At 58.9% G+C, this 14,174-nt stretch overlaps 2 protein-coding genes across 4 annotated transcripts; one reads left to right on the top strand and one right to left on the bottom strand.

Annotated features, from left to right (window-relative positions):
- Window positions 1-2,353: 2,353 nt before the first annotated feature.
- On the top strand, window positions 2,354-7,489 carry CRB3 (crumbs cell polarity complex component 3). Of its 2 annotated transcripts, none has more exons than XM_045776724.2 (5): window positions 2,354-2,476; window positions 2,693-2,868; window positions 3,605-3,678; window positions 3,952-4,095; window positions 4,444-7,489. In XM_045776724.2, exons 2-5 carry the CDS (start codon window positions 2,787-2,789, stop codon window positions 4,513-4,515), a joined length of 372 nt encoding a protein of 123 aa, XP_045632680.1. In that variant the 5' UTR covers window positions 2,354-2,476; window positions 2,693-2,786; the 3' UTR covers window positions 4,516-7,489. The 2 variants fall into 2 exon arrangements, with proteins under 2 accessions (XP_045632680.1, XP_045632682.1); XM_045776726.2 differs by having other exon boundaries at window positions 2,354-2,484.
- Window positions 4,964-13,642, bottom strand: DENND1C (DENN domain containing 1C). Of its 2 annotated transcripts, XM_045776722.2 has the most exons (23): window positions 13,527-13,642; window positions 12,273-12,337; window positions 12,148-12,191; window positions 11,974-12,023; window positions 11,631-11,750; window positions 11,477-11,546; window positions 10,989-11,063; window positions 10,816-10,881; window positions 10,672-10,725; window positions 10,458-10,568; window positions 9,593-9,693; window positions 9,439-9,484; window positions 9,209-9,310; window positions 8,995-9,120; window positions 8,495-8,599; window positions 7,621-7,711; window positions 7,494-7,534; window positions 7,200-7,271; window positions 6,543-6,587; window positions 6,367-6,474; window positions 6,091-6,158; window positions 5,733-5,940; window positions 4,964-5,633 (listed from the first exon to the last, which is right to left on the bottom strand). In XM_045776722.2, exons 1-23 carry the CDS (start codon window positions 13,541-13,543, stop codon window positions 5,019-5,021), a joined length of 2,400 nt encoding a protein of 799 aa, XP_045632678.2. In that variant the 5' UTR covers window positions 13,544-13,642; the 3' UTR covers window positions 4,964-5,018. The 2 variants fall into 2 exon arrangements, with proteins under 2 accessions (XP_045632678.2, XP_045632679.2); XM_045776723.2 differs by lacking the exon at window positions 12,148-12,191 and having other exon boundaries at window positions 13,527-13,607.
- Window positions 13,643-14,174: the final 532 nt, after the last annotated feature.

The raw sequence follows: 14,174 nt of genomic DNA, 5'->3' as shown, positions 1-14,174 counted from the left end.
GCGGTGACTGCTAGCCGTCGCCGCCCGCGCCAGAACTTGCGTCTCCTCCCCCGACCCGCTTGGGGGGAGGGGGCCGGAGGCGGAGCCGCGGGTGTGGGGCGGAATGTCGGGGATGCTCTGGTAGTGCACAGGAAGCACCAGGGTTCATTCTGGGGAGAGGGGCTAGAGAGATCAATGGTCTCAATTCTGCTTTCAGAGTTCGGCCTTGCGTGCCTCAGTTTACCCTCTGTCCAGGTGGGGCGCAGTAGAGGGATATCAGAAATTTGGTTTCGTAATCCCTTTCCACTTGACCTTCCTCCCCTACTATTTCTCTTTAGGCACTAAAGTTCTCGTTTTCCCCAGACATGCTCAAGAACCAACCCTACGCCATCCAGCCCTGCATCTACCCGCCCGCTCGTTTCACATTCCCCCACTAGGCCACGGAAACAGAAAATCAAGAAGCGGTGCTTTCTGAAACCCTGCATCCCGCCCGCGAGCCTTCCTTTTCGGTCCCACTCAGATTGGGAAACGGAAGATCAACGAGCGGCGCGGCTGCAAAGTCGGTTTCCTATTGGCCAGAGCTGCCTGAGCTGTGCCCGCCCAGCCCATCTGGGCGGGGCTTCCGCGGCGACCTGGTGCTGCCTTGGGCCCCCGCGGCTTCGGGCGGCTGAGCAGTCTTAAAGAGGCCGCGGCAGGACCCAGTCGCTGTGCTGACTGCTCTCTCCAGACCAACCTGGGGATCTCAGTGTCCCAAGCGCGAGTGCCGACGAAGACCGGGAAGCCGAGCGCTGGAGGCGGGGCACCAGCCTGTCGCGCTCGCTGCACCTGCCGAAAGTCCCGCCCACTACGTTCGGACGCAGTTTCTCGAATCACCATTAGGGGGAGGGGCGGCCAGACCACTTGGCGAAAAATAGTAACAATAACTAACACTGATTCACGGCGTTGCACAATCCAGGTCTTTTACTCACCCCTCGCGTCATCCTTGCCAAAACCCTATAAGGTAGGTGGGACTGGCTTTCCCACTTCACAGATGAGGAAACAGAAGGTTAAACTGCTCTACACGGCCACATGCCCAGTAAGGGGCAAAGCGGGGATTTAACCAGACCTGGAATTCTTACCCATCGCCCTATACTCTAAAAGTGATTAATTTCCCCTTTATCATTACTCTTCACCCTAGAGTTCCCAGGGGGTGGAGGTCTTATTATCAGCGTCCTTTATCGAAAAGTACAGCCGTGAGGGCACATTCAGTTTTGCCCAGACAGGTCGGCTCAAACACACCTGAAAGTCCCAGACAAATGGCCTCTTAGAGAGGCCCTAATGGCCAATGGTCCGAACGACCTCTTAGAGGACCCCTCACAGATGTTTTCTTCATAGGTGGTCCTTGCAGGAGCCCCACAACATGGGGAATACAGATGTTTTCCCAGAGAAATGCCCCAAACAGGCGTTTTCTCAGAGATACATCCCTGACAGGTGGGCCTCAATACACATGAGCCTCTGTCCTGCTGCTCCCCCCCCCCCGCCAAGGGCCATGTGCTTCAATATGTGCTCAGGTCTTTTTTTCATTTGATCTCAATTCTATGCAGATGTTCCTCGTACGAGGCTATTTCCTTCATTTCACGGGTTTGTTTCTCAACAGAAATCCACCCAGGAAAGCATTATACAGCTCCCCTCGGCCCCCACTCGTAGCTATGTTGCAGTTAAGTATACACCTGCATGGGTATTTTTCCATATACCTGGGTCCTATAAGGTGTACTAAAATGCAGGTGTGTCTTGTACAGGTCTTTCCAGTACATTTCCATACAGGAATTCCTCATACGAGTGTTCATTTCATGCGTGAGCCATGCAGATGCGTTTGCAAAAACAAATGTATCCTACACCAGAGTGCCTCAGTCAGGTGTTTGTTATAATGCAGGTGTGTTCTATACAGCTGTTTTCCACACAGGTATGCTTCCATTCAGTTATACGCCAAATAGATATGATTCAGTGCAGTTATCTCCCATGGGTGTTCTTCTTACGTATCCACGCAAATGTCTTCTATACAGGTTGGCTCCTAGGCAGGTGTGTACCACACAGGTGTGTTTTTATTAGGGGCCATACATTCGGGCCTGCCCCAGACGGGCGTGCCCCATGCACCAGTGTCTCCATGCCCGGTATGTCTCCACACCAGTGCGATCCTACAGAAGTGCCCGCAATATAGGTGGGAGGTCCCTCTTACACCTGCGCGCTTCCGCCCCTTTTTACTCTTCGGTATTATAGAATTGGGTTCCCGTTACAGGTGCGCCTCTGGCGCTGTCCCACCCCCGTTTGGCTCCGCCCTCTCGCTTAGGCTCAGGTGCACAAGCCGGAAGTGCGCTCCCCTCCCAGGTGAGTGACTAAACTTTCCGGGTCACGTGAGCGGGCGGGGCTGGAGGAGTCCGAGCTACCGACGGACGCACCGAGGGTTCGAGCCAGGGACCCGGACAGGGAACCTGAGCAAGGTCGAGGACGCCTGGGCCAGGTAGGGAGGTAGGACGCGCTGCTTGGCCTGCCACCCCTTCCCCCCTTCCCGTTCCCCAGCCCAGGAACGCGCCGCCTCAAGTTAATCTTTAATCTCTGACCTCTGGCGGCGGGGGCGGGGCGGGACTCCGGGGTGCCCTGGGCGGGTCATCCCTCCCCTAGGCCTGCGCCCGGGTCTAGCCCCTTCCCCCACGCCTTTCTCTTTCTCCCGCCCCAGGTGCCGGGTCGCAGGTACCCCCGGCCCGAGATGCGGTAGAAGCAGCGCGCGCGAGAAGCCCGGTCCCCGGTGCCACCAGCCAGTCGCCCGGCCCATGGCGAGCCCCGGCCTGGGACTGCTTGTGGCGTTCGGCCTGCCGCTGCTGCCGGCCCGCTGGGGCCCGGCCTGGGGGCAAAGTAGGTACCCGCGCGGGGCGGGGCTTAGAAGCGCGGATTACCTGGGCCCTGGAGAGGTCGAGAACTGGGGAGCGGTCATGGGATACTTTGAGAGGAGTCTGCAGGGTCGGTCGGGGTAGGGGTTTCCTTGGACGATTGGAGTTGGTGTGGAATTCCTGAGTTCCTGAGGAAGGCGGAATTGTGGGCTGGGGAGAGCAGCCTGTGTCCCTGCGGCTCAGTGTGGTTGAAGTGTTTTGCGCGGACTGGGACCCAGGAGGAGGCCTGCCTGGGCCTCTGATCCCAGGTTGACCAGGCTGGCCATAGGTGTGGACCCAGCCATTCAGTCCTTCTATTTCAGTTTCAGGAGCCTGGGGGGGAGGTGTGAGTCAGACACTCCAGGGAAACGCAGGATCCACCCAGATCCTTAAGGGCCGAGGGAGGGCTGGAGAGGTGGTGCGGGGAGGGCAGCAGCTGGCTTCCAGACACCGTCCATTATAGCAGACCCCAACTCAGCACAAGCTGCAAACTACTGTAGGCTGATTGCTCACTGCTGGGCTTTGCTGGGTTGGGGGTGGCTATAGGAGCGGAAGCAACTGGGCCAGCCCCTGCATGCAGGGCACCCACAGTCCCCACCAGAATGGAAGACTCAGAAAGGCAGAGTTCTAACCGAGGGATGCCTGAGGAAGGTGCAGTTGTGCCAGGATGGGAAGGATAGGTAAGGATTAATTTGTCCTCTCTACCCACCCCCTCCCCACAGCGCTGGACCCCCCTGTCAATGAGAATGGCACCATTACACCCTCTGATCCAGGCTCTGGCTCCAGTGGGGCCCTGGTGAGTTGGGGTTTTACATGGGGGGAGGGCAGCAGGGATGTTCCTCAGGCATCCTACATGTAGCAGGTGAAGATGCCCAGACTCCCAGAGGTGGCAGGTGCTTGGGAGGGGGGGGTCCCAGCGTGGCAGGTGGGAGCCTGGGAGCCCCAGATGTGATCGATGGAAATCTGGAATTCTGGGGGTGGGGGCGGCATTAGGAGCCCTGGATGCTTCTCAGGTGAGGGTGGACAGAGTCTCCTGGCTCAGGTGGGCAACCTGTCCCCTCTCCTGCAGTCTCAGGGGGCCATCACTGCCATCATTGTGGTCTTCTCCCTCCTGGCCGCCCTGCTTCTGGCCGTGGGGCTGGTGTTGCTGGTGCGAAAACTGCGTGAGAAGCGGCAGACAGAGGGCACCTACCGGCCCAGCAGCGAGGAGCAGGTGGGTGCCCGCGTGCCACCGCCCCCCAACCTCAACCTGCCGCCCGAGGAGCGGCTCATCTGAATGTTGGGGCCTGCTGCAGCCACCACCACTGCCCAGGACCACCCGGTGCTCGCTCACACGCAGCAGCTGTCACCGAGACAACAGCCTCTGATGGTGCAGGAGGACTTGGGGGGCCCCGGGGCACCTGCCTGGCGGGCTCGGTGAAGCATGCCACCTTTGCTTGACTCTGCCTGCCGTTGGGGATGCCGGGGCTGGGGGCCCGCCTCCGCGCTTGCTGCACCATCTTCGCTCGGCCGTCTGTCCTGCTGCCACACAGGCCCGACAAATCCTCTCCTTTCCTTTCAGTTCAACCATGCAGCCGAGGCCCGGGCTCCCCAGGACTCCAAGGAGACAGTGCGGGGCTGCTTGCCCATCTAGGTCCCCTTTTCTGTCCATCTCCCTTGCTGTGTGACCTTGGGGGAAGGCAGAGCCCTCTCTGGGCAATCAAACCTACCCAGTGCTTAAGAATAGAAGGGAAGAAGGTGCTTTAAAGACTCTGTCCCTGAGGGTGAGGGAGAGTGTGCTGCTCAGATTTTATATATATACATACATACATTCGGTAGTGAGATAAAATAAAACCTTTTTCTTTTTGAGCTGCTGGGGGCAGGAATTAGTCTAGATGGAGGGAACAAACTCAAGGCTCATAGGCTGTTGAGAGATGAATTGTAAAGTTGCAAGGATCCTAGGGCTGGCAGGGCTTCCTGGAAGGGAGGGGCTTTCAGCTGTACCTAAGAGCCAGCGGGAGGCTGCCCCAGGAGGAAGGTAGTGAATGGGGTACGTTTCTGAGCAGAGCGGGCCCCCAGATAAACTCACCAGGGAAACCAGCTTTGGGTTCTTGTGGCTTTATTGAAGGATCGGGGTCTCCTCCAGGACCCTGATTCTTAACCTTCAAAACACTTCTTAAGCTCAGCGACTCTGAGCCGGCTCCTAGCCTGGGGCTCCTGCCAGTCGTTGGCAGGTGCGGCAGGGGATCTGAGGGCTCCCGGCCCCTCTGGGAGCTGGAGGTGAGCATGCTCTGCCAGCGGGACCTCAGAGGGCTGGGATCTCGGGTTCTCTGTGGAACCAGGATCTGAGGAAGAATCAAGGGGTTGGGATGTCCAGGTAATATCCAAGTTGGGCTTTGTGAAGACCAGAAGCTGGGGGCTTTCTGGAGGGCTAGAGTGGGTGGGTGCTGTGGAGAGCTGGGTGCAGGGGCTCTCCTGGACTCTGGGATCTTTGGCTGCTGTGGGGGAAGGGGAGAGATGTAGGATTAGAAGATGGGACTCAGGGTCCCCCTGGCTGCTTGGGTCCGCAGAAGCTGATGAGGACTGGGGTGGAAGGATGGTTTCTTGGCTGGCCTCCAAGGGTGGCTGGGAAGTAGGGTCCTCTGAGGAGGTCATGGCATCCAAAGGCTGGAGGGTTTGCAGAGATGGCAGGTCAGCAGGTAGGGACAGGGGCTGAGGCTCTGGTGGTTTTTCATCATCTGGTTGCCATCTTGATCTTCCTGGTATGTCAGGCTGGGTAGGGGTGGGGAGATGGGCAAGTTGCTGGCCTTCAGATGCTGGAGGGGCTGGGAAGTCCGATGGGCTAGTGGGGGAGAACTGGGGGGCTCTCACCAAGCTGAAGCAGCTGTCCGGGTCCCCTCTGTGGCAGCAGTCCAAGCTCTGGCTGGGTCGCAGGCTGCCTGTCCTGCTGGCTCCCACGCTCAGACTGTCCAGAATCTCACTCAGCAAATCCAGTTCTTCTCCAGACCCCAGGAAACTGCTGTCCAGAGCTTCCTCTGCCCATGGGTCCTGGGCATCCTCGGGGCTCAGAGCAGGTGCCCTGGGTAAGGATGGGAAGCCTCAGATGTCTGCCCGACCCCCCAGTCCTGATTGGACTGCTCTGGAGGTTCTTGAGTTTAGGGACCATCCTCCCCATCAGTCCTGGCCTTCCACTTCCAACATTGTCCCCTCCCCAGCCTTTGAGACTTACACCTCCTCCAGGGACTCAGAAGGTGTCTCCTCCAGCCGCCTTCTCCTGCTGGGGCGAAGGGGCCGGTTCTGCAAAGGACAGATTTGGAGGACGGGGCCTCAGGAACTACAGAATCAGGTTTTTGGAGGGGGGGGGAGTGTTAAGCGGGCACCGGATATTGGGGTAGGTGAGCAGGTGAGTGAGATGTCTGGATGGAGACAATGGGAGGAGGACTAGGTGGTAATTCCAGCTGTGAGCATTTGCAGTGGGGAGTGGGGTGGGGGGCACATAACTTACCTTTCCAAAGTGCTGGGTGATAGGCAGGCGCTGCTGCAGACGATCTGAGCGGCTGGTGAGGGACAGGGCTCTCAGGGAACCTCCCCTTTGCAGGCCAGAGTCCCCATCCTAGGAAGACGGTGGGTGAGTCAGAAGCCCCTTCTTCCACTGCCCCAGCCATTGGCCACTGGCCTTACCTTGTACATCAGAAGGCTCTGCACACCCTTCAAGCCGCTCTTGGCCTACAGAGGAGCCAAAAGAGAATTAGATGCCACGGTGATTTGACCCTGAGCATTTTGAGAACTCAGCTCACCGTCCCATAGGACAACTGTCTTGCCATCTGTTCACATTTGTGCCTCAGAGACAGTCACAGTTCTCCACGTACCACCTAAGACGTCAAACTCGCACCTTGCCTAATACGAAAGGAATATTCCTAGGGGACATAACCACTGAATGAAATGGGGAGTGGCAAAAATGGAACATTGTAAAAACGTATCAGCATTCAAAAGCCAAGCAACGAATAAAACCTAAGGGACAATTCAGAGCTGCAGAAGTTGGCCACAGGAGGCTTATGGGCTTGGGAGAAAAGGAAACAAGGACAGAGGCTGGGAGTGTAGTGTCTGAGGACAAAAGACGTTCACTAATGAGTCTGGGTTGTCAATTTCAAATTGGGAAGCAATGATTCTGACAAAAACGAGTAGGTTAATGGAGAATAAAAGCAGGAAGACTTGTTAATGGTTTAACTGCTGATTCGGTTCTGATAAAAATGTTTGCACTTTACATGTGGGGTTGAAATGTGCCTTGTCCCCTTGTCTTTGTCACCCCAGTAAGGGGCCTGTCTACTGTAGCCTTACCGAGCGGTACATGTTTTTGACAGCTGGTTGGGTCTTGGCCTTGACTGAATGCAGGAGGGCACCACCACCTTTCTGGGGAGAGAGAATGGCAAGGGAGAGAGACTTGGTACCCTGGGGTTACCCCAGACTCCACCTCCCCACCCCAGCTGCGTGATGCTGGACAAGCCCCTCTCCCTAGCCAAGTCTTAATTTCTTCGCTTCTGTCTATAAACGAGTGTAATGATGACCCTCCCTGGGGACTGTTATGGAGCTAAGTTAATCCAGTAATAAACACTAAGCGTTCGTTGTTACCACCTTTAGGTTGTCTGCCCAGAGCTGGTAGGAGCGAAGAGCGCCTGCAATGAGGAGAGGAGGTCATGGCTGGTGGGCTGAGGCTGGGGTGCTGGTGGGGCGGGGGCTCTGGCCTAGGCAGAGGGCTCACCTGAGGAGGCCCCGCTGCAGGTGATCTCCTGCTCAAAGAGATCTGAGAAGCCTTCTCCTGTGTTGAGCTTCTCCAGTCGGCCTTCGATGAACTGGGGGTGAGGGAAGCGTCAGAAGGGGCTGCTACCAACACATCTGAATCCGAGGACTCAGGATTCTGCTGGCCCTACACACACACAAGCCGTCCCTGGCCCCTCCAGGGACTCACCCCTAGGACCCAGGGGTCTGGAGCCATCTCAGGAAGCCAGAAGTCCAACCCTCTCCCGCCGCCCCAGTCAGGACCTGTCAGGGACTAGACCCCGCCCCTCATAGGGACCCAGAAGTCGGACTCTGACACTCCTGACCGGCCCCCCTCCTTTCAGTGATCCTGGAAGAAGTCGACCTCACCTTCAGGGACTCGAGAACCCATCCCCGCACAGATGGACCCTAGAGTCCAGCCCACCTCCCAAGAACCCAGGAATCCAGCTGCACTTCTCCCCCACGTCCCCGTAACCCCAGCAAGGGGAGTGCGCACTCGGGACACGCCCCTTTCAGAGTCTCGCATGTACACCCACTCCTGCCCCGGATGCTCCATCCTTAGGGACCCAGGGATTTAATCCCACCCCAATCTCCCCAGGAACCCGGGAGTAGATCTTATCCCTCAGGTGTCAAGGGCTCCCATCCTTAGGGAAACAGTAGTTCAGTCATGCCTCCCCCACCCGGGGACCTTGAAGGGTGGGACCCCGCCGGACCGACTCTAGTCTCGCCTATAGGAGTCAGGCGTCCGTCCCTCTGGCTCTAGCTCTGGCTCGCCCCCAGAAACCCAGGGTTTTCCGCTCCAGCCCCGCCCTAGCCCCGCCCCCGGCCCCGGCCCCGCCCCCAGGGTTCTGGCGTACCTGTTTGAACAGTTGCAGGTGCACAGCCCGCCGATGGAAGGCCTGCAGGGGCGCCCCCGGCTTCTGGGCCAAGAATGCTTCTTCACTGAAGGTCACAGGCTGGCCCTAGAAGAAAGACCCGCGATCTGAGCTTCCGTGGCTCTCCTGGACACCAGCTGTCTCCCTTATTCTATCATATGTCTATGTAGCAAACGCAAAATGGGACCATAATGGTATCTATCTCCTCATACAGTTGTGAACATTAAGTGAGGTAATAGTGACAGTAAAACATAGCATTTATCGAGTCCTCGCGATGTGCTAGGCACTGTCCAAACATTTGGCATATGCCCATTCACTGACTCACATGAACCTTTTGTGTTGGTACTAGTGGGATCCCATTTTACAGATGAGGTAACAAAGGCACAGAGTAAGCACTCGATAAAAGCTAGGTACTACTACTACTATTATTCTTAATCCTTCAAGGACCCACGAGTCCTCTCCTCGGCCTCCCCGCTGCTCACCGGGCTGCAGATGAGCGCATCACGGTACCCCCCGAAGAGCAGGGCCTGGGCTTTGAGGAAAAGACGGGACACCCCTTCCCCCGGCGTCAGAGCAACCTTCCTCAGCCTCAGCCTCAGCAGGGACACCTGCAGGACAAGGGGAGGCTGTGAGCCGGCCGATGTGGGACCTTGGCCTTCGCGACGCCTCAGGAGCATAGAAGGGGGTGACACTGACCACGTCTGGGGGCAACGCTTGCACGTCGTCAAAGGGCGTCTCCAAAGTATTGGAGTCCACGTTCATCACCACGACCTCCTCCAGGGCTTTCTCCCGCACTCTCTGCGTTGGGGAGTAGGGGTGGGGACAGCCGCTCAGAGCCTGAGGATCTCTGGCGGGGGCGGTTATTTGGGGGTGCAGGAGGAAGGGAATCCCGTCCGCTGCTGCGGTCCCGGTCTGCTCCCACTCACCTCGGCGAGACTGGAGTGCACTCCGATGAGGTAGGGCATAGGCGCACTGCAGACGACGGAGGGGACAGGTCATGCAGGCGGCCCCCCCCCCCATAGCTTCCAGGACCCCAGGCCTCTTCCCAAGCCCTACTGCTCCCCAGTCCCCGCCTCTCACCAGCAGTAGTCTAACAGATGCGGCGGCAGGGTGGGAATCAGCACGTGCTCCCAGTGCATGGGGTACAGGAGGGCGCAGGACGCGTGGACGCACGATGTCAGCTGAGGATACGTAGGGGGCCGTAGAGTCAAGGCCTGGACACTCCCCCCCCGCCCGCCCCCCCCCCCGGCCCAGCTTCAAGGACCGTCTTTGGAACGGTGGCTTCCCCGGCTCCATTTCCCATGTCCCCAGTCTCTTGTCTCTATCTCTCCCTCCTCACCCCTTCCCCACCCACTACTGGGTAAGAGGTGAAAATTCAAATCCCTTAGGAATCCTGTGAAGACCAAGAATTGGGCAAATTACAGTGTTTGGAGCTGGTGGGGCCACTACTCCCAGGTCCTAGTCCCTCCCTTTAGGGGGCGGAGCTAATATGTAACCCTCCGGATCTCTCCCCTCAGTGGTAGAATAGCCCAGTAACTCCACCCCCGAAGAGGCGGAGCTATAATTCAGCTCCCTTGATCCCTAGGGATGGAACCAGCATTCGTCCCGAGCTCGCAACCCCAGTCCTCCTCCTAGGGACGAAACTACAATTTAGCCCTCCCTGATCGCACCCTCCAGAGGGGCGGAGCCAGTCTTGTTTCGGCCCATAGTGGGTGGGGTCTGAACTAAGCTCTCCCAAAGAGGGCACTACAGGGCAGCCCACTCTGATTCCCCACAGAAGGGCGGAGCCAGGATCCAGCTCAACCTGATGTCCAAGGGGCAGAGCCAGGACTTTGTCTCAAGTCTCGCCCAGTGGAATTAGAGCCAGGAATCCGCCCCACCGTCCCGCCCCCGGGGGCGAAGCCAGGCCTTGGCCCCATCCCCGGCCCGGCTGGCCCCGCCTCACGGTGCTGAGCTTGCTGGCGGTGAGTAGGACCCTTCTCTCCGCCAGGAGAGCGGCGAACAGCCCCACGATGTTCTCGTCGGTCACCGCCACCACGAGCTCCGTTAGGTTCCTCTGAAGATCGGAGAGAAGCGCTGGGAGCGAGGGACCGCAGGATGCGACCGCCCCTTCTGGGTTTCGGGACCTCTCCCCGCCCCCAGGACTCTCTCCCACTCACGTTCTCAGGAATGGATGGCAGGCGGCCGGAGTCGGGGGCTACGAAGCAGGAAAGCTGGTGGGGGGCGATGGGCGGGGGCACGGATCAGTCAGGGGTCGGCCTCACCTGGGTGCCCAATCTAACAGGGTCCCCAGTTCTGCTTACCGGCCAGCTGTTCCCGGGGGCAGGGGGCGGGATGCTTTGTGCACTGGAGACTGTCACTCCACTGCCCTGGGAGAGAGGTGTGGCTGTGTGTCCTCAGGGCTGGGGTCCTCAGGGCTGGGGTGCAGCCCCCCCATCCACCCAAGGGGGTCGTCCAGGGACTGGGGGCTACTCACCAGCTCGATTGAGGCCTGAGTCCTAGGCAGGGGCTGCTGCAGCAGGTTTAGAAGAAGTTCCTCGACCTCAGAGACCTGGGTGGGAGCGGGGTGTCTGAACCCGAATGTGGGCTGGGGATTCTGAGGGCTCTGATGGGGGCTGGAGTGGTCTAGGAGGAGCCGAGGGTCTTAGGTGAGGCCAGGGGGCGGTGGGGAGTTCTTTTTTTTTTTTTTTTAAGATTTTTTAATTTATTTATTTGACAGAGAGAGAGACAGCCAGTGAGAGAGGGAACACAAGCAGGGGGAGCGGGAGAAGAAGCAGGCTCCCAGCGGAAGAGCCCGACGTGGGGCTCGATCCCAGAACTCCAGGATCATGCCCTGAGCCGAAGGCAGACACTTAATGACTGAGCCACCCAGGCGCCCCTAGCCGGGGGGTTATGAGCCTGGCTGGGGGCTTGGGAGGGTAGGGCTGGGACTCCCCCAGGAACAAGAAGGGGGGCTGGTCTCACTTGGTTCTGGGCCAGGAGATCGCCCACCGTGTTCAGCAGCTTGTAGAACACCTCAAACCAAGGCAGGTGGCTGTGGGGAGAAGACATATGTTCTATGAAGAACCCCTAGACCAAGGCCCTCCCAACCCCCACCCCAGAGCCCCATACCCCACACCTGAGGATACAGAGGCAGCTGTGGGCACCAGCCCGTAGGTGGCAGAAACCAAATCGGCGGGTGCCACTCAGGTCGGTGAGAGCGAAGGTGAAGTGCTGTACAGCTGGGCTGGGGGGCTCCCTGCAGGTGGGAAAGGCTCTCAGAGACCCGAGGGTCCCAGCTCCCTGACCCCCCCCCCAACACTCCTAGTCCTCTGTCTACCAGTCTGTGGCTCTGGGTATATAGGTTCTTAGTTGCTGGGGTCTCTGAGTGCCTGAGTCCCTGGTTCCCTGGGTGTTTGAATCCTGGGGGTCTCTGAGAGGTCTGAGTCCTTGGGTCCTTGAGGGTCTGCTTCCATCCTTACCTTTCCACATCAAACGGGAAGCAGAATTTAGGCACCATCTGCATAGCTTCCTGGGGATGGAGAGAAGCACACTCTGCTTGACCACCCGGGTTGGACCCCACCCCTGGCCAAGACAGTCTCTTTCCCTGGGAGGACTGGCCCAGGTCCAGGGGAGCAAAGAGCCAGCCTGCATACCTGGTCCCTGAAGTCTGGGGGGAACTGCCGCAGAATGGGGGGATCTGTGGGAGAGCAGGCTTCTAAGTTCAGGGCCCCAGGCCCATCCTCCAGGTTCCCACTCCCGCCTGATGCCCCCAACTCACCCTCCTGCAGGGAGGCAGGGCAGGCTGCTTCAAAGAACCAATCGAACATGGCAGGCGGATCCCTTCTGTGGGACGGGACACGTGGGACATGGCTTAGTGAGCCCAGGGGCTTGCTTCTGTGTATGTGGTCATGTGTGTGTGTCTGCAACGCCTCGCGTGTGTGTGTGTGACAGGTGCAACTGCATGTGCGTGCCCTCAGTGATTTGCGGCCGTGTATAGGTTGTGTGATGCTGTGTGAACAATAGTATTGATTGCGTGTGCATGACTGAGGGGTATGGAGCAGAGGGAGAGTGTGACTGTGTGTGTGCAAGATTTACGTGCTGCGTGACTTGTGTGAGCACACAGGTGTGTGTGCACGTGCGTGCATGACGTGTGTGAGCATGCAGAGGTGTGTGTGTGTGTGTGTGTGTGTGTGATTCTATCCCGTGTCTGCCTGACTGTCCAGTGCAGGTGTCAGGTGGGAGTGGGAGTGTGAGAGTGTGCGACCATGCCAGTGTGAGGACGAATGACCTCCACAATTTCTTGCGTGGCTGCGAGTGTGGCGGGTAAATGTGTGTGCGTCCCTGCGGTCTTCTCGAGAGCAAGAGGCCCTGCCTGTGCGTCTCTGTGTGGGAGACTTCATGGTTCCCCAGGGGCTGACCCCAAATTTCTTATCAGAGCAAGGAGGGCGGCTTGCCCTGGGACTTCTGTGAGCCCCGCCTCTCTGCCGAGCTCCCTTGCCCCCCACTCCGCCCACCCCACAGAGGATGTTGGGACGTGGACTCAGGGAGAGCAACAGCGAGACCTGAAGAGAGACAGTGGACAGGATGGCGACTGGCTACAGACACACACAGTCCCTGACACCCCGACACGGGAACCCCTGGCACTTCACCCTCATGCTCGCGCGGTTCCACGCAAGCACCCATGCACAAGGACCCACGCAATCTTCTCTCACCTCCCCGGCCCCTGCTGGCTCCCCGAAGCCATGTTCCCCATCTCTCTGATGCACCAAGAGGTGTCTGCTCAGAGTCACAAACTTAGTCACGCAGAGCCGGAAGGAGAAAGAGAGAGGGAAGAGGGGCTGAGAGTGGCCTGAGCGTGCCTGAGAGTCGAGTTCACACTGCAGGCCGCTGAAAGACTTGCCCCAGTCCCAGCCACCTGCCCCCGTGGCTCACGGCCCCTCCCTGGCCTGCCCCAGCCCAGCTCCCCTTGGCCCCAGCCCAGGCCTGCTCTGGGAATCTTGGTCCAGAGAGTGGGGGAGGGTGTAGCTCTTACTCAGCTTTGGATCCCATGGTCCCTGCAGGGCCGCCGCCAGCGGGGCCCTTGCCCCAGGGGTCCTGGGGGCCTGTGCTTGCGCAGGGCTGGGCCCTGAGCCCGCTCAACTTCCTGTGTGGCCGGGAGAGGAAGTTTGACGGGTGACGTCCCAGGAGGGAGGCCCCCGCCCCCACCCACTGTGAGAGACCCAGGCATCCTGCCTCCTAGCCTTCGGAGGGTAGGGTGGGCGTGGGTGGCAGGCTCGGAGGCTAGACCCCCAGCACCATCCTGCCAGGCCAGGACACCTCTGGTCCCTGACATCACACTCAAGCCTTCCTCTCTCTGGGGCAGCCAAAGATTTACAATTTGCCTAAAATGCTTCCTCTTCCCTCAACTCTTCCTTCCTTTGGCCCATCTGCACCGGCCATTCCCTATAGGACCGCCAGAGGGAGCCAGGCTGGAGAGCGGACGTCGGAGCCAGGGAGGTGGACAGACAGCAGACAGAGCCTAGTCATGGGCACAAAGCGAGGAGTGTAAAGGGAGAGCACCTGTATGGGGCAGTCCTTGCCCAGCCATGTGATGGATGCAGAGGCGGACACGGGTGCAGCCAGCAGACAGTTGCGGACAGAGACAACAGACCACAGCTGTGGGTACAGACAGGACAACAGA

This window comes from Ursus americanus, chromosome 14, assembly GCF_024610735.1.
Source record: "Ursus americanus isolate L20-20 chromosome 14, mUrsAme1.1.p, whole genome shotgun sequence".
Taxonomy (NCBI): domain Eukaryota; kingdom Metazoa; phylum Chordata; class Mammalia; order Carnivora; family Ursidae; genus Ursus; species Ursus americanus.
This window is presented reverse-complemented; position numbering and strand designations above follow the sequence as displayed.